Source organism: Heloderma suspectum, chromosome 10 (assembly GCF_057233095.1).
Source record: "Heloderma suspectum isolate Gila_16-S chromosome 10, 16-S_ref, whole genome shotgun sequence".
NCBI lineage: Eukaryota > Metazoa > Chordata > Lepidosauria > Squamata > Helodermatidae > Heloderma > Heloderma suspectum.
In genome coordinates this window covers 41,012,526-41,035,056 of record NC_139467.1, presented here as the reverse complement: position 1 = coordinate 41,035,056, position 22,531 = coordinate 41,012,526, and the positions used below count along the sequence as shown (strand labels likewise).

Below are 22,531 nucleotides of genomic sequence, written 5' to 3'. Positions count from 1 at the left end.
CAAAACTCCACTCGGCCATAATCCCTACTGTGTGATCTTGGCCCAATCACTGCCTAGCAGGCTAAGGTATTTCATAGGACTGTCCATTACTCCCGGGAGGAAGGGCAGGATACAAACATGTTAATAACCACCACTGAATGAGAAAACCAACCCCAGCACCATAAGAAATGCAATCCAGTTTACCAATTTGGCAGCCTCTCCGCTTCAGTTATTTGAATTGTTGGGCTACTAAAGCTGATAGAACAAGAGCAGTCAGTCTGCAGTACAGATGCAACACAAGGCTGGGTGGGGACAGGTGGCTTGCGGCACAATGGACAGGAGGAGGAGAGCCTGAGGGCCCAGCTATGGCAAAGGACGAGCCCTACGCGCCTGTGTGCCTCTTCGGCACTGCCCCACTCACCAGACAAGTGGCAAATCTGCTGGGGTGGGGCTGGGGCTGCATAGGAAACACACGGAACAGATATGCAGACGTGCATGCTGGGCTTGGGTTGTGGCACATTTGCCCCCCAAATTGTTTTTAGAAAAAAGAACTCTTTAACAGTCAGGGCCAAATCTACCATCAGACGACCTGCCTCATGTGGAGCAGCCTTAAAACACAGCAAATCGCCCATTTTACCTCCAGATGGGAGGAGCCATTTATATCTTCTGCCTCAGGGACCAAAACGTGTTGGGTCATCTCTGACCAATTGAGGACTTTTTCGGGCCAGGGTCAACTGATAAGTTGAGAGATGCAGAGTACTGAGCTACCATAGGAAAAAAAAAGTTTATTGCATTTCATGCAGCTTTTAAACACATGCATTGACTGAACTTCATACACTTAACCAATAACTCATATCTGCGTATCCAACTGTTAAATACTTCCAAAATAATTCAAGGCCAACTTTAAAGCCTTTAGAAAATAGGTTTAATACAAGAACACCTGTGGTTTGTTTTTTGTCCTTGGAACCTGCAGACAGCAGTACCTACATCTGGGACATTTAAAAAAAACCCTGAGAACCCCCCTCCCCCCCCCACTCTCTCTCTCTCTCACACACACACACACACACACACACACTCTCACTCACACACTTGGTGATTGAATTATAATAGATATGTTCATCTAATGCTAAAGCAGGGGTGATACAGGATACAAGTGGGAGGGACAAAGAAAAGATGCTGGACCACTGAAGAAATAGAGAAATGAAGAGCAGTGACATCGTCTGACAGAGCCTTATAAAAATTTGTCAGTGTGTACAGAGTGGAACTGTCGAACAATGCAGAAGTTGCAACTTCTAAAAAATGAAAGAAAATGTTGCGTCATTGTCAGTTTGTGGGGTATACTTCCTCCCACCAGATTGAAGCAGTTTATACAATACAACGCAGATCACAGCCCTTGGTTCCTTTATACCAAATGAAGATATATCTCGGAGAAGGGGTGGGAAACAGGTGAGTTAAGGAGGCCTTCTGGGCCTGGTTGGTGGCACATCAATCAAGTTGGTGTAAATTCTGCCACAGCAGGAAACCTTCTGGCTGGACCAACTCAGTCTCCTGTAACCTGCGGGGCCTGTCCATCTGTCGTCTGATTGGTGGACTGAATGAACATGGGCTGGGTGATGTCCTGACCGGCAGGCATAGTCACTTGCTGGATCTGGTACAGTTGCTGGAAGAGAACAAGCAATGAGACCTATTCATCCCTTGAACATATGGAATTACACCATCTTGAAAAACTGTTCTGCAGGCAAAAGTGAGACCCGCTATGCTAGATCAAACAACTGAAACACAATGCCGATGCCGTGTACACCTCACCTGCATAATCTGCATTACTCAACTGGGGACAACTCACAATTGCCAGGGCCAATGGGAATCCCTCTGCCCATAAGGAAGTATTCAAAGTGTGGAAAGAACATGGTTGTTTACCATCCCAGTTTTAAATAAGCAGACGGAGCCATAGCATGAACTTCACCCAAGCCAGGAACTCCCTCCACTTTTTATTTTAATGAAAATAGTGGTGGGGAGACGGACGCCTGTTTAGTCAACAAGCGTGAGCAGGCCCACCTCCTTCTGGAGAGCTTCTGCCTACACCAATATGTCCCAACAACAAACGCCATGGCTTCTGAGGCTCATACCTGTCCATCTGTAAACTGGCTGAATTGCTGCTGTCCCTGTTGAACTTCCGTCTGTGCAATCTACAAAAGACATTAATTTATTGACATTTGCAGCCTCATTCTTTAAAAAAGGGTGGGGTATCAAAGGACACATGCCTTAACACACCAAAGAGAAAGAGAATATTGGAGACGACTTTGAATCTTAAGGCTCAACCTGGTGCTTTCCAGATGTGTTAGATCAGAACTCCCAAAGCATCCTGACCAGCTGAGCCACAGGTGTGCTTGCTGAAGCAGCCCTTAGTTGTAAACCTATTCAGATAAGTCGACAGGAGAGGCCTGAAGTCTAATGCTGTAGAAATGGGTGGGTTGGGACCCATACATGGATTGCACCTTGAACTAAAGTGGAAGACACAACTTTTTTTTAAAGAGGAGAAGCAAGGTAGAGGGGTGAGTGTGGGAAGAACAGAGAAATTGAGAAGGGGAAAGGCAATCCTATCTGGCAAAAAAATTAGGATTGATCCCAGGTTGCAGATAAAGGTGTATCCCCGGTCTGAAGAGCTGAAGACTACATGAATGTATTTAGCAGTGCTGAAAATAGTTTTTATGGAGCACTGGAAATTAGTTACATACAGTGCCTCAATACAAACAGTAGCAACCTGATGTCTGGCAGGTGGTCAAAATACAAAAGCTGACTGATACAACAGCCCTGGAAAAAGAGGAAAGGAACAGGGCTTAGCTGAATTTGCTGAACACTGGAACTACTTAACAGCCAGATTTCATATTCCAGCATGAAAACACTAGGTGGAATCTATAGTATCCTGTAATTTTCTTTGATGCGTGTAAGGTACTTCTTAAAAATGGGTATTAATTGTAAAAACATAAATAATGTTTTGTTTAGATAAGTGAACAATATGTAGTTCGTTTCTGGAAGTTGTCTTATGATGGTAACTCCAGTGTGCAAATCTCAGACCCTTGCTTGATATATGAAGGAGCAGGATCAACACAGATTTCCCCGAATGTCTGAGGATTTGTTTTATTTTTTTAACGGAGAACTCCAGCAGCAGAAACTCAAGATCAGCAAGGTGGCCCCCATCCGTTGCTTCTGTGCCTGCACCTTGGAAAAATCTACTGCTTTCCAACAGGCGAGGGATATTTTAAGAGCTTTTATCAAGCCAGTTTATACCTGCTGTGTGTTGGCTGCAAGCGTCTGGATCTGGCCCTGGACCACCTGGGTGCCAGACACGGGCTGAGCTAAGCGAATATACTGCAGCTGGCCGGCATTGAGCTGAACCTACAAAAAGCGGAGGGAGGAAAGGAGGAAGATGACACAGAGTTGGTAACCTGAAACACACAAGCCTGCCCGCTGGTCTCCAAGAGGCACAGAGAGATTATACCGACTGGAGGGCTGAATGGAGTCAGAGTTGAAATGTGAGCACATCCTACCCCGCTACCTCCACCCCAGCACCGTAGAAGAAGAGAAATCCAGGGAAACGAGAAAGAGCCCACTCTCCCCACTCCCAATGCTCCTCTCAGACGCAATAAACACCATTTGGAAAGAACAATTACCCTTACAGAAAGCAAGTTAAGGAGGAGGATTTTCATCCTGGACACTGGGCAATGCGTAATATTTGTGGAGGTGATTTTTTACATGGGATCCCCTCCTCGGCTCCATAAAACCCCATCAAATTTAAGCTTACTGTGGCATCTATAGTCTGCACACTAAAAATCACGGATCTGGCGCTTGCCAGAGGTGCTGTGGTACAAAAACATAGATTCAGGGCATCCTCATGGATCTTTATGTTTTTATATTAGATGCTAACAAACCACAGAGCTGGACACAGAGCTGACCTATAATTTGACGGTTTTGCAGGGAACCCTTGAAAAATGAGGGGTGCTCCTACTCCAAGTGGGGGGGGGGGGGCTTCCACTGTGCATGCATGTGCTCTCTGCGCACTTCCCCCCCAGCACTCTGTCCTCCTCTGCCCACCAGTTGATGTCCGACACCAACATGTACCAGGTGGTGGGAGTCCCTTGTCCTTTCCTCCTCCTCCTCTATTTTTTTTAAAGGAGGCACACTGCAAAGCAAAGTGCCGCCCAAGCTTCCAGTCACCACCATCTTCATTTCCTAAGAATGCCACTAGGTTCAGGTAGCACACCCGGCTGCCCAACAAAAATTTTGAACATTTTTGCCGGGGGCCTCATGGGTGCTGAGGGAGGCCTCGATGGTATCCATGGGTGCCACAGGAGGGAAGGCAGGCACATACATTCTCCCCACACCTTGCCAGAAGCCAGGCTGAGGTAGAACACTGATTTGGAGTAGAAGTGTCTTTTTTTCAGGGCTCCCCTATTTCCACCAGTCCTCTCCTTTACAAAACCTCCTCTCCCCACAGTAATCAAAACCAATGCCAGAGACCCCGGCATAACCATGTACATATATAGGACAAAGCAGCAGACAACTGCCATGGGCTTTTGCATCTCATATTTAAAACCTCCATGAAAATAAAACAAAGATTTAACGGGAGCATCAAGAAATTGGGTGGGACAAACTTCGATGAAGAGTTGTGTGGGGTGGATACCCATATTTATTTATCAAACATTAAGGGGAAACACCCAACCCAACATTTCTCATTGCTCTAAGTTCTACTTAATTACCACATTGAAGTATTTAACTTACTCCCCTTTTAACATCAGACACTAGTATATTATACATAAGAGGCATCTTTTTAAAACGGAGCAGGTGGGGAAGATTTTAGACAAAGTGCCTTAAAATCTGTTGTCAATGTCCAAAACCTCCTGAAGCTTGGAGTTTGCACCTCTGCTGGCTTCCCCATCATGCAATATCTCTCTCTCAAAGCAATCATCCCCTGCAGGCAAAGGACAGCCCCCTGTAGCAGCTATATACTTTCTGCAAGCACAAGCTTCTCTGCAGTTGTCTTTCACCACTGAAATATGCCTGCAGGGGAAAATGCTATTTGCAAGGAGAGGGCCCCTAGTTAGATTTTAACTAGAATAATTAACACTAAATGGACAAGGCAGACTTTCAGAGGTTTAACTTATTACTCTGCTGCAGGCAACCAAAGAGCTTTTGTCTCAGGAGAGACTAGTTAAAGTCCCCCCACACACACACACCCAAACGCACATTCCCCAGCTTTTAAGGAGTCAGTTTCGAGATATACCTGCAAAATATTTTCTTAAGCTGGGTGGGGTATATTTTGCAAACACTCCGGATGGGAGAGAAGGATGAGTGTGGCAGAGTTGGCTTGACTGTGTGTGTGTGTCTGGGGGGAAGGCATTGGAGGGAGCAGCATAGCAAAAGGCAGGTGCAGGAGAAAGCCACAGAGGGGGGCTCCTCGGTTCTTCACTCTATGTTAGTGAGTTCAGACGCAATCAAAAGTAGTGAGGGGCAGGGAGCTGATCGGAGTAAACACGCCTCCCCTGAGCAGAATCAGTGTCATTTTTACATCCTGTGCTGTGCTTAAAAGAAGAGGAAATTAAGAAGAATAAAGTCTGAAGACCAAACATCCCTCTTGAAGTGACGGCTAACAAGAGGACAGCGTGATGGTGAAGGAGGGCCCCTCACCGGGATTTGCTGGATTTCGCCTGTGTTGGTGATGATCTGCTGCATGACTTGCATGGTCTGCCCGGTCCCACTCTGTGCCGGCTGCCCCTGCCCCTGAGGCTGCGCCTGGACAATCTGCACCTGTTGCCCTTCGCCCACCTGCATGGTGACGGGAGTGGTCTGCAGGGAGAGAGCACAAGAGAAGCAGCCTGAGTCTTCTTGGGGCAACTCAGATGCAACTTCAAGCCTGGCTGGAGTCCTGCAACATGGCCAAAAGGAAGAGTCTTTTTCAAACAGTTTAAAGAAGCAAACTGTCAGCCAATTGCCACCAGCCACGACTTGCCAGAGACTGGCATGCTGACGGCCTCCGGGAAGGTGCGAGGGTTACATCTGGGTTTTCAGATGCTAAGCAAGCAACATCCCAAAAGCAGAAGGGGTGGTGCTGCCAGCACTGCTAACGGAAAGCACAAGTGAACCGAAAGCTCCATATGGACACTGGAAAATGGCCATGGCCAGAATGCTCCGTCACAAAAGGGAATTCATCCAAACTGCTTCAGCACCAACACTCGCAGAGGGAAACCATTTCTTCCCACTAGCTTATCTGGATGTGCAGCCTGCCAGATCATGGGGGGGGGGAGGGGGGGAGAGAGACACACAACACAAATGCAGCATGCACCTTATCCCAACTGCACACACACTAAATTAAGACTCTGGGAAAAAGGAGAAGCAGGAACACGAGGCAGGAAAGTTAACACCCTCTTCTGCTCCTGCCTTCCACCTATCTCACCATCTTTATTGTGCACACTGAAGGGATTCCTTCCTTTCTTCCCGAGGCAAACAAGGTCTTAATGTTTTATTATTTCTAGACGTGCCCACTCTATTTTATTTATTATTTATTTATTACATACCTCTATCTGTACATACCTCTGTCTTCCCTGCGTAGGCTTTCCTTGCGTAAGCTTGGGCAGCTTATGGAAAGCTTGAGACTCACAGCTTGCCCTCCAAGCACTTAAGACTTCCAGCCCTCCTAGCTAGCCCTCCTAGCTGCAGAGCTGAGCCAAGACACCACACGCTCGAACTTAAGGAACAGAGCGCAACTGAAGTCACCCTTCAGCCCAGCCCTAACACAGAGCACAGGCCCTCTTCCCTCACTGGCAATTCCACTGGTGCACAGAGGCCATAAACCACTTGGGGTACAAAAAGGAGAACTCCACCTGCCATCTCTGCAACCAGAGAGGCATGACACGTGTTGGCCCACCAGTTTCAAGTCAATCCTTACTCACACACTAAACTCACTCTCTGGTGTCATCCCAACTTAAACACTGGAAGCCAATCATCTTTGTGGACTGAGAATGGAATCCATACTTTAGATCAACCGGTGGGCTCAGGTGGGGATTTTTCAATGTTTTCCGACTTAAGGATTAAGTATAATTTTGCAGCTGAAGCAAACTGGCAACATTTACAAATCAAACACATTTTGGTATCTATGCATGGCTCCTCCAGCCCCAGCCCCTCCCGCTTTGCTAGAGGAATGGATTAACCAGTCCCAAGCAATTAAGCTCACATACCTTTTAGATATGACTAAATTTGACACATAACCGGAGCGGACCAGGGAACTTGAACATCCCATTTGGGAATAGCAATAGAAAATTGTCCTTAACTTCCCCCCGCTTTCCTTTTTCTTTGTGTTGTGTCTTTTTAGATTGTAAGCCTATTGGCAACCGTGGAGTGACGATTATTGGGACATTTGGGCTGCTTATACAGATTTGTATGCCTAACTTTCTTTTTTCTTCCAATATGAGCCTTACAGATTGATACCCAATATAAGGTGTCATTAATATTGTCTTGTCCTTCCAACTCCAAGCCCCCTTCCCTACCCTATTGTTTGCACTTGGTGGTGTTCAGCCATAAATGGAAAACCCCAATTAAAACTGGAAAGTAATAATGCAGAGCATGAGCCCTCTGGCACGGCCCTATACCAACCTGCCCTTGCTGAGGCTGCGCTATGATGATCTGCCCTGGCTGGATGGTGGTGGTGGACGTGGTTGTTTGCTGCCCTTGCTGCTGCCCCTGCACCTGGACAGCTGCGGGCTGCTGAGCAAGCGTGAAGTAGTACTGGACGGGCTCCGCCGGGGTCACAGCCTGGCGCACCTCCTCCTGTGCCAAAGAAGAAGAAAGGGGTGAAAAGGCCAAATTCACCAGCTGAAACCCTCTTCGTGGTACCCAACGCAGCAGCTTCTGCAAAACCATGGGATGGACAGTTTAGATCCTAAGTAACGTTCAGCAAACCTAAGCCTACCGAGATGAAAATGATGGATTCCGCCGGGTGGAAGGAACATAAAGAAATATTTAAAAATCAAAGCGCCTTAGGACTACTGAGAAGTCACCACTGCTCCGTTTGCCTCCCCTCTGACTGGAAAAGTCCTTATGTTTTACTGCATGTGCACATCAATCCTCTACTTTGCCCAGTGTGCCTCATTCACTCCTGTTCTGAAAACAATCTTCAAGTTCCTCCTAGCTACATCATTTCATGGAATCCATGGGTGACTTAAGGTTTTGTATATGGGCTTCCATGCCACGAGAACATCACTAATGGGCAAACCTCCAACTGATGGATTAAGGTGCTGTAAGAGAGAGAATGGTGACTGGGAAAAGGCAGGCCCAGGTTCCCATCTTTGCTCCTCTATGAAGGTCATCTTGGGCAAGTCTCTCAGTTTAATCTACCTAAGCAAGGGTGAAATGGGATGTGCCCTTGGATGCCACCCTGAGCTCCTTGAAGCACGGATGGGATATAACACGTGAGAAATAGAAGTCTAGAATGAGATTAAATCACTCCCATTCCAATGTCTCTAACATGGATTTGGAGAGCTGAGAGAACCTTGATCTCCACTCCATTCTTCTACAAGATGAAGAATTCTCTGTAACTTAAATGTCTTGGGGTAGGGGTGGAAAGTGCCTTCTCCTGGAGCATATAGTACAATCTGGACTAATGCTTCTCCCCCTGAAAGAATACGTAGCACTGGATAAGGCACAGCCCTACCTTTGCGCAGAAAGTTTCAATATGGGGGTGCACAACCTGCAGCCCCTGTAGCCAGCAGGCCCCCCACCGATTTTTCTCCTATGTGGAAACATTCCCAGCCTTCCAAGATCACTGTTTTCCCACTCCCAGTAGCGGAAGAGAAACAGCAATCTCAGTGGTGATCACTGGGGAACGAGAGAGGCTTTTCCTCTGCACCCCTGACCCACCAGTGATCCCTAGGTTTCTGCAGACAGGAAGGGGAGGTGTGTGTCTGTTTGTGCATGCATATATGGCCCTCAGCTGAAACTGGATGCTGCCCTCGGGACAGAAAAGGCTGTGCACCCCAGCTTTAACAGACGGCTTTTTGGTCCCTGCCAAACCTGTGAGTTATTAATAATGAATTAAGCTGCAATTTAAAGCATTACCCAATAAAACCTGATCCATTTCTTTTTTAAAAAAAGCTCTCGTTCCCATGTTGATTCTCTCTTTATATCGCTGAAAGAGAGGATTTGGGGAATAGATGCAAGTAATATAGCCTTCCAGCCACACACAGCCACATTTCCAACCCCACAAGGAATAAGAGCTGGTACTATACGATCACAGATTGAGACGATCAATCCATGGCAGAAGGCGTAAACAACCTTCTCCCAGCCACCACAAAGTCACAGCTGAGAGTGTAGGATGTTTACACGCGCTGCTGCATGGAAAATGCCAGGTTGGTAGAGCACACACAATGACCACTTGCCAAACAACTTCCATTTGCTTTCCCTCCTATCCATAATGGCTGAGAGAGGAGAGTCTCTACAGAGGCCAAAAGGTCATGGAGTTTTTTCACCTTTCAACTGCCAGTTGCAGCTCCTGCTCCAGTCAACTGTGACTGCATTCAGCTCTAGCCCAATGGCAGCTCAAACTTAACATCCAGTTCCTTGTAGGCAGACATGCACATCATACTTCAGAGCTTATGATTACAAGATCCCAAAATATTTTCAAAGCCCTTTCAAGAACCTCTGTTGCATCGAGGGTTAGGGCCCCACCACTATGCCATCCATCACTCTTGCTCAGCCAAGTTCTAATTCAGTGCGTTCCCTGACCCTGAGTAAATTATCTCCATGTACTCTGTATGGTGCATGAAGTGGCTCCACCTTCCAGTGGTCCAAACTGTAGATCCTGGGTTTATTCTTAAGAATCTTAAGATTCTTTACAGAGACAGATAAGAGTATACAAAGCAATCTTCTAACGCGCACTTAAAAAAAAAATTAAGCACAGTTTTCAATAGTTTCTGAAGCACTTTGAAAATGAACAGCTACTGGATTTGAATGAATTACTGCTTCAAAAAAGCCATCAAACAGTCATCAGACTTTTGCCAGCAGCCCTGCAGGTTAGCGGAAGCCAAGAGACAACACTGCAAAGAATGGCCGGAATGGATTCCATCAACATCACATAAGGATCTCTTGTGTGAAGTCACTGGCCTGTGTCAAGGCAGCTGACCCTGCATCTACAGAGTGGAACAAAAATCTTTATGGGGGAGGAAAAAATCCCTTTATGACTCAACAAGGATTGAAGGCTGCTTTGCTCACAGAATGCAGACCTGCAAGGGTCCCCCACTCTTTTGTCTAAACCCCAGACTTATTATCTGTCCACCAAAAGATGAGCGTCAGACACATTCCCATTCACTTAAGGAGAAGCCAACATTTATTTTACAAATGCAAAATGCTGCAGTGTATTTCCCCTTCCCTTAAGAGGAGAGTTGCTGTTTGGGGCTCCAGCCAGTCTGGAACTGAAGCCTTGGGGTGGGGTGGGGGTGAACGCGTGCGGGGAGGGGGCACGGAGGTGAAAAGAACACCTTTTTCTTCCTATCCCCTGTGAGATCTTCCCTGGCTGTGCTAGAGGGCTCAAGATTGTATAGCTACATAGCAGAGGGTGGGAAGAGGCTGGAGAGTGGGAAAGGGACAGTGTCCTTTTTCCTTTCCTTCCTCCCAAAATGTACCTCTACATAGTGGGCGGGGGGGGATTATTTTTTTAAACCACAGAGCACATATCCCACCAACCCCAATCCTTACCTCCATAATATATTTCTTATATAAACGGTTAATAGCTTAAGTAGGCCAATTCCCTCTTCTTTGCGCACCTCAGTTTTCCTCCACCCACCCCCAATATTCTATACTTCCTGAAATCTCACAGGTCTCTGTCAGGCTGTTTCGAGTGTGTTTTTAAATTCACATTTTTCTTGGAGTCTATTAAATATGTAGAAGCTACCTTATTTTTGGGTGGCCCCATCTCATCCCCAAACTGATAGTGAACGTGAATGGCTGAGTGCCTATTACAGGGAATGATGGGCTGAAAACAATCAGCTGACACCGCTGGCAGGATATGGCTTGGCTCAAACTGGTTCAGATGTAAAGCCATTTCTGCCTGAAGCACTGCAAAATATTAACTAGGAATGCAAGTTATACAGAGGCAGAGGGTGACTTCATTCTGTCCAAAAGCTTCATGGATTGTGGTGTTGCAATCCTTGGAATGTGACTGGGAGAAAGAGCTGCAGACATCCCCATCCGTGGTCTCCTGGGGCAGTGGACGGAGAGATTAAAATGGTACCTAACTTGGTGTACATTTGCAGTGAAATCACTGCTGAAAACAAACCAAGTATGCACTGGAATTCACCCAGGAAGGAGGGAAAGTGGAACAAACTTCAGAGTGTTGCAGCCCACCCTGCTGGAACAGGGGTTGCTGGCAATGATGGAGTGTGCACCAAAGCATGGCCCAGTTCTTTGGAACCACTCTGCAGTGAAGCAAGCTCACTCTCCCACTCACACACCTGAATTCTTTAGGGATGAAACAACCTGTCAGTTGGCTGAGCATAAGTTAGGTCTTTGGTTTGAACTACGTTTTGTTTTTAACACACTATTTTCCAGGCACATAGAATGAAATATCAGAATGAAATTTGGTATGCATCCTCAAGATAATTTCTTTCATTTCTGAAATTCAGGGGTGAATACTACTCCTTATGCAACCAAAATGGCACCATCCATGCAGAAGAGGGAGGTATCAGCCAGCCTGGGGAAATCCCAAGGTTTGCAGAAGCACAAAACATCTTTAGTGAGGTGAGGGACAGTTTGGAGGCGGAATGGAATTGAGTATCCTGGAACTGAACAGAAGCACTCCACAATGCAACATACTCTTGCCGGTTCTATTTGTACCACTCTATGCTTCAAGTGTGAACACCAGCTTGAGCCTTGAATCTGTGTTTTTTTTTAATGGAAGAAGAGATGCAAAGTACATCGCAATGTATTTGCTAGAGAGGCCTCCTGAACATTATAATTTGCTAGTATTTAGATCAGCATTCCCCAACCTGGTGCCCTCCAGATGTGCTTGACTACAACTTCCAGAACCCCAACTAGCATAGGTGTTTTTGCAAAAAGCTGGAAATGCTGTCCCTGCTCCCCCAGCCAGAGAGAATTCCAGTATTGAGGGGTGTGCATGTGTGTAGATTTTAAAGTCACAGAGAGCAGGAGATTGCTCCAGCATCAAGAGGCATTCCCTGTGGTAATCAGATGACAGAAGCAGAGGCGGCTGTACTGATGTGGGATTGAATTTCAAAGAGAGCAGGCCGTCCTTGTAGCAATTCTGGAGAGTCAGCTTCCTCAGAGCTATCTTAGGCCTTCCAGCAGAAGCTCTTAGATAACCCCAGATCTCCCGAACAGCAGCCCTGAACAAATGAGCAACAGCTCCTTCCAGAATCTCCTAATCCTCCCAGGTCTGGGGTATTCACAGAGCATTTGCATCACTGTAGACTTCAGGAGAAAGCTAACCAATGATTTGATGGATTATTGCAGGGGCAATGAGCAATCACCATTTACGCATCTACCAACTCCACTTAGATTACTCATTAACCCCATAATTTCCTTCCTACTAGCAAGCAACCTGCAGAAGACCACCAACTAAAGGCTGCTTTTGATATTGCTACAAACTCCCATTAAGATGCATGCCGATATCATTTAAGAACTGCCGCTCCATATAACTAAGCCTAATGATGTGTAGCCAAAGGTGGCAGACATCTATGCAGTTGGTAAAAACAAGACCTGGAGCTGATTGTAGTTCAGATCACAAACTTCTTATTGCACAATTTAGAATCAGACTAAAGAGAATAGGGAAGACCCACAGATCAGTTAGATATGAGCTCACTAATATTCCTCATGAATATGCAGTGGAGGTGAAGAATAGATTTAAGGGACTAGATTTAGTAGATAGGGTCCCGGAAGAACTATGGACAGAAGTTCGCAACATTGTTCAGGAGGCGGCAACAAAAAACATCCCAAAGAAAAAGAAAACCAAGAAGGCAAGATGGCTGTCTGCTGAGACACTGGAAACAGCCCAAGAAAGAAGGAAAGCAAAAGGCAACAGTGATCGGGGGAGATATGCCCAATTAAATGCAAAATTCCAGAGGTTAGCCAGAAGAGAGAAGGAATTATTTTTAAACAAGCAATGCATGGAAGCGGAAGAAGATAACAGAATAGGAAGGACAAGAGACCTCTTCCAGAAAATTAGAAACATTGGAGGTAAATTCCAGGCAAAAATGGGTATGATCAAAAACAAAGATGGCAAGGACATAACAGAAGCAGAAGAGACAGGTGGCAAGAATATACAGAAGGTCTGTATAGGAAGGATAATAATATCGGGGATAGATTTGACGGTGTGGTCAGTGAGCTAGAGCCAGACATCCTGAAGAGTGAGGTTGAATGGGCCTTAAGAAGCATTGCTAATAACATGGCAGCAGGAGATGACGGTATCCCAGCTGAACTGTTTAAAATCTTGCAAGATGATGCTGTCAAGGTGATGCATGCCATATGCCAGCAAATTTGGAAAACACAAGAATGGCCAACAGATTGGAAAAGATCAACTTATATCCCCATACCAAAAACGGGAAGCACCAAAGAATGTTCAAACTATCGAACAGTGGCACTTATTTCACATGCCAGTAAGGTCATGCTCAAGATCTTGCAAGGTAGACTCCAGCAATTCATGGAACGAGAATTGCCAGATGTACAAGCTGGGTTTAGAAAAGGCAGAGGAACTAGAGACCAAACTGCCAATATCCGCTGGATAATGGAGAAAGCCAGGGAGTTTCAGAAAAACATCTATTTCTCTTTTACTGACTATTCTAAAGCCTTTGACTGTGTGGATCATAACAAACTGTGGCAAGTTCTTGGTGGTATGGGGATACCAAGTCATCTTGTCTGCCTCCTGAGGAATCTGTATAACGACCAAGTAGCAATGGTAAGAACAGACCACGGAACAACGGACTGGTTTAAGATTGGGAAAGGAGTACGGCAGGGTTGTATACTCTCACCCTACCTATTCAACCTATATGCAGAACACATCATGTGACGTGCTGGGCTTGATGAAGCCAAGGCTGGAGTTAAAATCGCTGGAAGAAACATTAACAATCTCAGATATGCAGATGACACCACTTTGATGGCTGAAAGCGAGGAGGAGCTGAGGAACCTCATGACGAAGGTGAAAGAAGAAAGTGCAAAAGCTGGGTTGCAGTTAAACCTCAAAAAAACCAAGATTATGGCAACCAGCTTGATTGATAACTGGCAAATAGAGGGAGAAAACGTGGAGGCAGTGACAGACTTTGTCTTTCTAGGCGCAAAGATTACTGCAGACGCTGACTGCAGCCAGGAAATCAGAAGATGGTTACTTCTTGAAAGGACAGCAATGACAAATCTTGATAAAATAGTGAAGAGCAGAGACATCACACTGACAACAAAGGTCCGCATAGTTAAAGCAATGGTATTCCCTGTAGTAACCTCTGGCTGTGAGAGCTGGACCATAAGGAAGGCTGAGCGAAGGAAGATAGATGCTTTTGAACTGTGGTGCTGGAGGAAAATTCTGAGAGTGCCTTGGACTTCAAGAAGATCAAACCAGTCCATACTCCAGGAAATAAAGCCAGACTGCTCACTTGAGGGAAGGATATTAAAGGCAAAATGGAAGTACTTTGGCCACATAATGAGAAAACAGGATACCCTGAAGAAGATGCTGATGCTAGGGAAAGTGGAAGGCAAAAGGAAGAGGGGCTGACCAAGGGCAAGGTGGATGGATGATATTCTGGAGGTGATGGACTCGACCTTGGGGGAGCTGGGGGTGGCGACGGCCGACAGGAAGCTCTGGCGTGGGCTGGTCCATGAAGTCAGGAAGAGTCGGAAGCGACTGACCGAATAAACAACAACAAATTATGTGTAGCTGCATTTGCTCACATTCGTTCCCCTCCTGTTGCCTCCCACACCATCAAAATTTAGTTTGTAAGCCTTTCTGGGGCAGGACCTGCCTTGTTTGCTTATGAAACTCTGTAAAAGTGCCTTGTGCATGGATGGCATGTAGCTGCGAAAAGTTCAGTTGAACTTGTCTCTAGAGATCTTTCAAACATATTGTCTCTGCCATAAGGCAGGCACATTATAATAAGGGAGGCAGGGAAAACAGCACCACCTTGAGCTCCTTAGAGGAAATGTGGAATACAAAAGCAATAAGGGCTAGAAATAAATCAATAAAGCTAAATTATGAAATTATCAATAAAGCAACATCTATTACAGAACCTACGATGTGGGTCTATTTATGTATTAAAAGAAGCCCTGTAACATTTTTGTAAGCAGATATATTTTTGAACTCTAAAGCAGGTTTAGTGCAATGCTGTGGCTTAAAGAATTGATCTGGAACATATTCTAATTCTACAGTTGCCTCCAACCCAGATGTCAGCCCAGAGCGACTCTTCAATACAAACCCGTTTCGTTTCAGGAGGACTGCAGCAGCCTGCCGCTGTAAACATCCGACTGAAAGCCCCTTCGAGCACCGTACAGCTTCCAGTCAAGGATGTTTACAGGAGCAATGACTGCCCAGATAGATTCAGGCCATGATGTTCCTAGGGTGGTTCGTTCCTTGCTGCGAGGAGTAGGTGGGGCCTCCGTGTGATCTGGGATGGTGCTCTGTAGAGCTTCTTGGAGGAACTGGAGTCTTCTAGAAGGTGGCAGTTCTTCTAATTAGCCCAATTCTTTGTTTGTTGTTGCTGTTCTAATAAGTTAATGTTATATATATTTGCCCAGCCGACTGGCCAAGGTTTTTTGACCAGTCAAATGCAAGCGCCCTAATGAAAGTTCCAGATGGCCAAGGGGAAAGTGTCATAAGCCTGTATGCATCCAGTCTCTAAGCATCTGGCATCAACCTACGGCATCGTGCGCAGGTCATTGCTTATGTAACTGGAACCCGCTGTGCAGGTAATCAAGTGCCCAATTGTGGGTCCAGGGAGCGGGGGACACTCACCACTTCAAATCAATACTCATGCTGCTTTTCACAATTTCTGAAGCATTCAATTACCTGTCTCAAAAGCACCAGCAATACCACCTGTCACACTGACATGACAGAAAAACTAAGGGTTTCGGAGAATAAGCCATGTACCATACCGTGTTTTAAAAATATTTTTTAAAAGCAGAGGACTACTGAAGCTGGGTGAATAACTTGTTCCATCCACAACAGGAGAGGATATAAGCCCTGGCAGGCATTCACGTCAGTTGAATTTCCATCTATATTCAACAATTTAAGGCCTGGTTCTACACTGCATCCATTACCTGTAGTAAGTCTGGACCTTGCGTCTCCCCCATCCATTAAAGCTGCCACCCCTATTTTCCCTCAGCCATCTCTGCATTGCCCCTTTAGGTCTTTGGCTGCTCCAGAGGGGAACAGGGGAGAAGGTGTTATGAGGATGCTTAAGGTGCAGCGAGTGCTTACTTTGTGCTTAGTCTCCCACAGCCTCTGAGAATGAACTTGGCCACTCAGGATGGAGGATGGTGCACAGTGAAGAAGTGGCTCTACTGGAAGCTGCTGCCACTGCCACTCAGATCCCCATTCCGAGAAGCCTGCCTGCATATTGCTCTGAGCTTACAGAGCAGCCAAAACTGGGAAGCTGAATCGAGTGCCCATTGCTAGAAGTCTCCCCACCACTCAGCAGCCAACATACGGGCACACCACTAGAACCGATAGCACGGGGGACCCAGAGAGATTGCTGTAAGCTCTGTCTCTTCATCAGCTTTACGCCAGCTTTGTGCACTGCAAAGGATGTTGTCAACCAGCCTTCCCTAACTGGGCGCCCACCAGAAATTTTGGACTACAACTCCCATCACCCCCAGCCATTGACCAGGCTGGTTGAGGCTAATGGGAGTTGTATTCCAAAACATTTGGAGGACCCCAGGTTGAGGAAAGCTGTTTTGGGGGGGAATGGAATGCCACCTATATGGGATTTCAACTGCATAAGATGTAAAGAACCAATGAACTCTAGATGTATACCCAAAGTCCATTGTATGAAGACTGGGGTCAGCTTGTACTACAGCTTAACCTTAAAATAATCTATTATTTATAAAAACACCTAATATATTGCAGATACTATACAAAAACAGAAAAGCTGGAACATGAGTATTGTGTAGGCACTATTTTAGCAAGGGCTACACTGAATGCTTGACCACTTAAGATTCAGGGTGAGGGAGGTGAAGAAAAATGCTTTCTGGCCCTTCCAAAATCCTTCCCTTCCACTGGTAATGTTCACTTTTTAGTGCTCAGAGTCAAACCAAGAGGAATGGTTTCCAGACCACTCAAAACCAAACCACAAAGTAAAAAAAGGCCAGGACACAATTTATAAATTTTACTCAAAAATATCCCTATAACACTAGAATTATTTATAAACATAGTAATACAATGGAGTGCATACAAACCCACAATAAAAGACAACCAAACATTTTTCAGTAGCCAAACATAGCGATAAAACAACTTCTGAACTCCATAGTTACATACATATGGTAACATACAGGGGATACTGAAAGACAGAGAGAATAACCTATTATAAATGACCAATACTTTAGATTCTCAGAAAAATCTACTGCAATTGATAGTGTTCATCTGCAATAGATTCTTCTTGGGAACCTAGAGTGTTTGTCATTTAATAAGTTTTCTCTAAAACTATGGAGTTTAGAGGCTGGTTTACTGCTCTATTTGGCAACTGAAAAATGCTTGGTTGTATTTTGTTGTGAATTTGTAAGCAATGTCTTGGCCTTTTTTACACTGCAGTTTTACCGTTTAGTACTCTCATCATTCCCACAGTTTCCTCCTGCCTTGGTACCACATTTTCCTTCAAGGTCTTCTCTCTTTCATAGAGTGATTCAAGCTAATCAGGCATCACCCAGTGACAATAAGATCAGCACAAGGCTATACAGCCAATCATTGAGGGCAAACAGCTGGTTTAGAATGAGCACACTGATTCTGGACTGGTCATATGTTGATCATTCTAAGCAGGAATGGGAGGGCAAACGAAGCCTGTTTTGCAGTGACCTTATGGGGGGCAGAGGGGAACACAGTAAAATGGGAGACAGCACCGTTCAGCACAGACAAATCTTGGTAAAGATTCACACACATTCCAAATTTTAAGAGACCATACACATGAACACAGCACAGACTCTTGTTCACCCTCACCTGGCGCTTGGGAGGTTTAAGTTCATCCCTTGGAACGATGTCAATGAGAAAGTCAAACTGATCAAACTTTGTGATGGCCATGGCAATATCATTTCTCTGTAATGAAGAGAAGGTAACGGTAACATTTATTACTTGCGTTCTATAACTTTTGCATGTCTATATGCTGTTTTGCCAAGCAACAGTAGTGCCTCAGAAGTATAAGCAGCTCTGGAAGCCTTTTTAGCTAAAGGGCAGGGTAAAAAAAACGCTTAAAATAAATAAATGATATGTTCACCCTTGACTCTGATGGTGAACTCTGGATCCTGAGAATCTCAGCTTTCACTTTGTCCCCTGTACTAAATTTCTAGTTCTCACTGTTGGAAAGACCAGTCTGGAAACTCCAAGGGCATGAAAAATGAATGCTTACAAGTCTGAAGAGGGCAAGGTGAGGTTTTCAGCAGCCAGGGCTTTATTGGCTAAAACAGAGAGTATCCACTCAGTCCCTAGAGCATCATGCTCCTAGTATCAACTAACCTTCATCAGGAGGTGGGACACCAGGAGTGGAAAAATCCCAGGCTTCAGTTGCTCACGCACCAAAGATGTGCTGCTAAATTTTAGCTATGTTTCAACCCAACACAAAGCTGCCATCCCCCCAAAAGTCATGTGGCTCCCAAACAGTTGAAAATATACTTCTGTCCCTGGGGCCACTATATTCTGCTCCAGCAACCTTCTCCAAATGTTTTTCAAGAGCCTTTTAAGAGAAAAAATATATTTGGCGGTATAAGACTCACTAAGTAGAACACAGCTCTTCAAATCCAGTTCAGCTTCTGCAATTCCATGATTGGAGTTCACCCTTTTCTTTGCAATGCTAATTTCAGCCACTGGGCCATCTCATTCAAACTGGGGCCATGATGCTGGGGGGGGGGGGGCGTTTCCCCCCCAGGACTAATTTCCCCCAGTCTGAATTGCTCCACTTGAGCAATTTTCTCCACAGAGGAAAAAACATACATGTTTCAACTTCGGGATCCCAGCAGCTGCATTTTGTGTTTTTAAAAACATGGAAGATATGACCATAGATCTCTCTAGTTTGGTCCTCAATGGAGCTCACAAAAAATCAAGGCTGAATATATTGGATTGATACTGGAATGTGTTTGTTCAACAAGCTACAGACTGGTGGACTGCTAGTTCAGTCAAACAATCACTACATCATTAATTGCAAGCAGGAGTAGAAGCAGTGTTTCAGAAGAGGGATTTTTCCTCTTGCAAAAGTTAGTTGCTTTTGCCTTCAAACTCTTCCTAAATATCAAACCAGTCTAGCAGTCACTAATAACAATCTAGCTGTAGTTGGAAAGACACTGGACTTTGGGGACATTCCACAGATGTTCAGTGGAGGTTCCTGAGAGATCGTTTCCCCCAGCAACTCTATTGTCCCCATCCCATCTAGCATCTTTCTCCTAGCCAGGGTTCCAGATGTGCATGCAATGGATAGATCTGGAAGAGGTAGGTAGGGAACAGGTTAAGCTCCTATCTCCTCCTTCTCCACTGCAAGTCCTGGTACCACTTTGCAGCAGAGAAGCCACAGTTGGGCATTTGCATACCTAAGCTGACTAGCAAGGTATAGTTCAGGTCTCCTATATCCTCCTCCACCCCCCACCCTCCACTGAAGGAATATTCAAAGAGCAAAGGAGACACCATGGCACTTTAAAGGTAACTTAGACATAAGTCTTCCATTACCTGCAAGGTCCTGCGCTTATTGTCTTCTGTGTGTATCCAGGCCCGTAACGTCAGTTCTGTGATAAATATCTGAGCAGCCTTGGCAAACAGAACAGGTGCTTCTGCACTTATCATCTACAGAGAAAAGGGGGCATTTTACTCTGACTATAGACAGAACAACTCGACTGCAGAACCCCTCCCCCATCTTAGTGGTACACCCCACCCCCTGGTTAAGTCTCACTGGTCAGAGTCCAGATACAGGACTTTTTCCATGTACAGGAAAGAGCTGTCAAATCACTTATTTCAGTATATCACATTGGCACCTTGCTCTTCTTCTGCAGAGCTCAGAGTGGCACATGTGGGAGTTATCCCATTTTATCCTCGCAACAATTCTGTGAAATAGGCTGGACAGAGAAAGTCACGGGAGAGCAGACATTTGCCCCTGGGTCTTCTCTATGCTCTTTACCTGCAGGCTTTCAACTGTAAAGGCTGCAAATGTAAAAGCACCTCATGGCCTCTCCAAGTCAAGTTGTTGCATGATTTCAAAGTAAGCTGTGTAGCAAGATTTCTGAAGGGGTATGGAGGTCTGTGGGCAGATGCCCTTAATGCAGGGAAATTGTGGAGAAAGGGCAAGCATGTGTGTCTTGGTCATCCTTGCAATTTAAGAATAGGCATTACATCCTACAAGCCATTGGCACAGCAGGCCAACTTCCTCTCTCACACAGGGAACGTCTCCTTTCGCTCTGATCAAACTGCCAGTTTCAGTTCACCTCCTGCTACTTCTCTAACTAACATTCCAGGTACTGTATAAGTAGGACAGTCACTCAAAGAAATCTTAAAACAAACAATCATGGGTTTAAATCCATGTGCTTCTGAATAGGATAAGCACTCTTTTTTAAAATTCATGCAAACCTGAAAGCAAGCAGCCACCTCAAAAGACACATTCCTTCCTGTGTGTGAGGGGAGCAATATCTCTTTTCAGAATGCATCAGCCACCCACAGATTTGTATGTACTTCCATTAAAGACAATTATTTTAAGAAATCTGTTGCCCATTTTTTTGTGGAGGGTGGGGAGAAAACCCTTTTACTCAAAAGATTTTCTTTATTTGATTGATTAAACATTGTCCCCTAATTAAAATGCGTGTGGAAATGGTCGACATTGGACATTTTATGGCAAGGCTAGGCCTCCACCAACCCTGCTGAAATTTGAAAACAACCTAAATGTGTCCTTTTTAAACCTCCATATTTTTTTGGCCACTGCCACACCACTAAGCTTCAGTGGAAGCAACAGCACAGCCCACTGGGGCAGGAGGTGGAAAGTGGCCACTGGATGCCCCGAAGTTGTCCATCCATTTTCAGAAAATTCTGTCACAGCACCCTGGATTCCAGACATAAAATAGAGGCCTGCATTGCACGGATTTCAAAATTCAACCCTAAATGGGGTGGATGCTAGACCTGGCCCCAAGTGCCTGTGCACCACCTGAAACCAACCCATAACCAACCCATCCAACCCATAACCAACCCATCCACCCCATAATCCCTTGAAAAACTCCAAGATGTCATCCCCCGCCTTCACACTCCTTGAGGGACCAGGTTTATGTTCAAGACCAACAGTGTGACCTGGCCAGTCTCTAAATGGGTAGAGGGCAACTGGCATCTGACTCGTGTATTTGGATCTGATAAGATCAGGATAAGCCTGCAGCTTCTACTGTAAATACATTTTAACACATGGTCAGCACACCCATACTAGATGTGTACAAAAATAGGGAATTTGTTTTTATCAGCCATAAATCATTTGCAAGGGAATGTAGCTTTGAAAGCAAAACACAAATCAAAAACAGGTCAAACAAAAAGGATAAATGGGGCATGGAGACAAAGACAAGAAACATAATTTGGATGCGTCTGTCCAGCTGCATCAACTTGGACATTTTATTGTCATCTGAGGCATGAAAAGCACTGATGTCAGGTCCTGCTCTAGATCTATGGAGTTTTTTTATCTGCTCATGGTTTAGACACTGTCCAAGGGTGAAGCTTTCAACAACCTCTTTCCAATCCTGAGTGCCACCAAGGCCAGTTGGAAGAGGACAAGGCTGACCTGTCCCCCAAGTCTTGCTACTAAGGAAAGAGAATAGAAGGAGCAAGGATGCAAAAACTGAAGACCAAGAAAAGCATGTTTTTTTGCTACAAGATGCAATGACCATTAGCTTAGATGGTTTAAACAGGGGTTAGCCAAATCCACGGACAAAAGGCTTATCAATATCTACTAGTCATGGTGGTTATATAGAACTTACAGGTTCATAGGCCCTTTACTACCAAGTATCAGTTGCTGGGGAGCAACAGCAACAGGATGGGTCTATTGCCTACACATGGGCTTCCCACAGGCATCTGCTTGGTCTGCACAGCTGCAGGAAACAGGATGCTGGACTAGTTGGACTTTTGGTCTGATCCATCATGGCTCCTCTTATGTTCCACAATGCACTTTTATGATAAGGAAACCCAACAGGATCTTCTTCTTTTAACAAAATAGCAGGACTGATCTTGTTGCTGTGGGTTGCCCCAACACTGATGAGCAAAGCTGCCCAACTCCACAAGAGGAGGCTTCTTGCTACAGACTTTCCTCCTTGTATGGAAAATTGACTCAAAGGTGTAACTTTATAGCAGCCATAC

General features: G+C 45.3%; 1 protein-coding gene across 3 annotated transcripts in view; it reads right to left on the bottom strand.

The window, feature by feature from the left end:
- Positions 1-744: 744 nt before the first annotated feature.
- The window catches only part of NFYC (nuclear transcription factor Y subunit gamma), a 67,486-nt gene continuing 45,699 nt past the window's right edge, over positions 745-22,531 (bottom strand). For 2 of the 3 annotated variants that reach the window (XM_084816032.1, XM_084816033.1), the window contains exons 4-10: positions 19,886-19,999; positions 18,173-18,268; positions 7,627-7,800; positions 5,665-5,823; positions 3,268-3,375; positions 2,106-2,165; positions 745-1,639 (exon numbers count right to left, since the gene is read on the bottom strand). In XM_084816032.1, coding sequence (XP_084672158.1) covers positions 1,520-1,639; positions 2,106-2,165; positions 3,268-3,375; positions 5,665-5,823; positions 7,627-7,800; positions 18,173-18,268; positions 19,886-19,999 — 831 coding nt within the window. In that variant the 3' untranslated portion in view covers positions 745-1,519. The remainder of the gene's footprint in view (positions 1,640-2,105; positions 2,166-3,267; positions 3,376-5,664; positions 5,824-7,626; positions 7,801-18,172; positions 18,269-19,885; positions 20,000-22,531) is intronic. The other variant, XM_084816034.1, reaches the window with a different exon arrangement.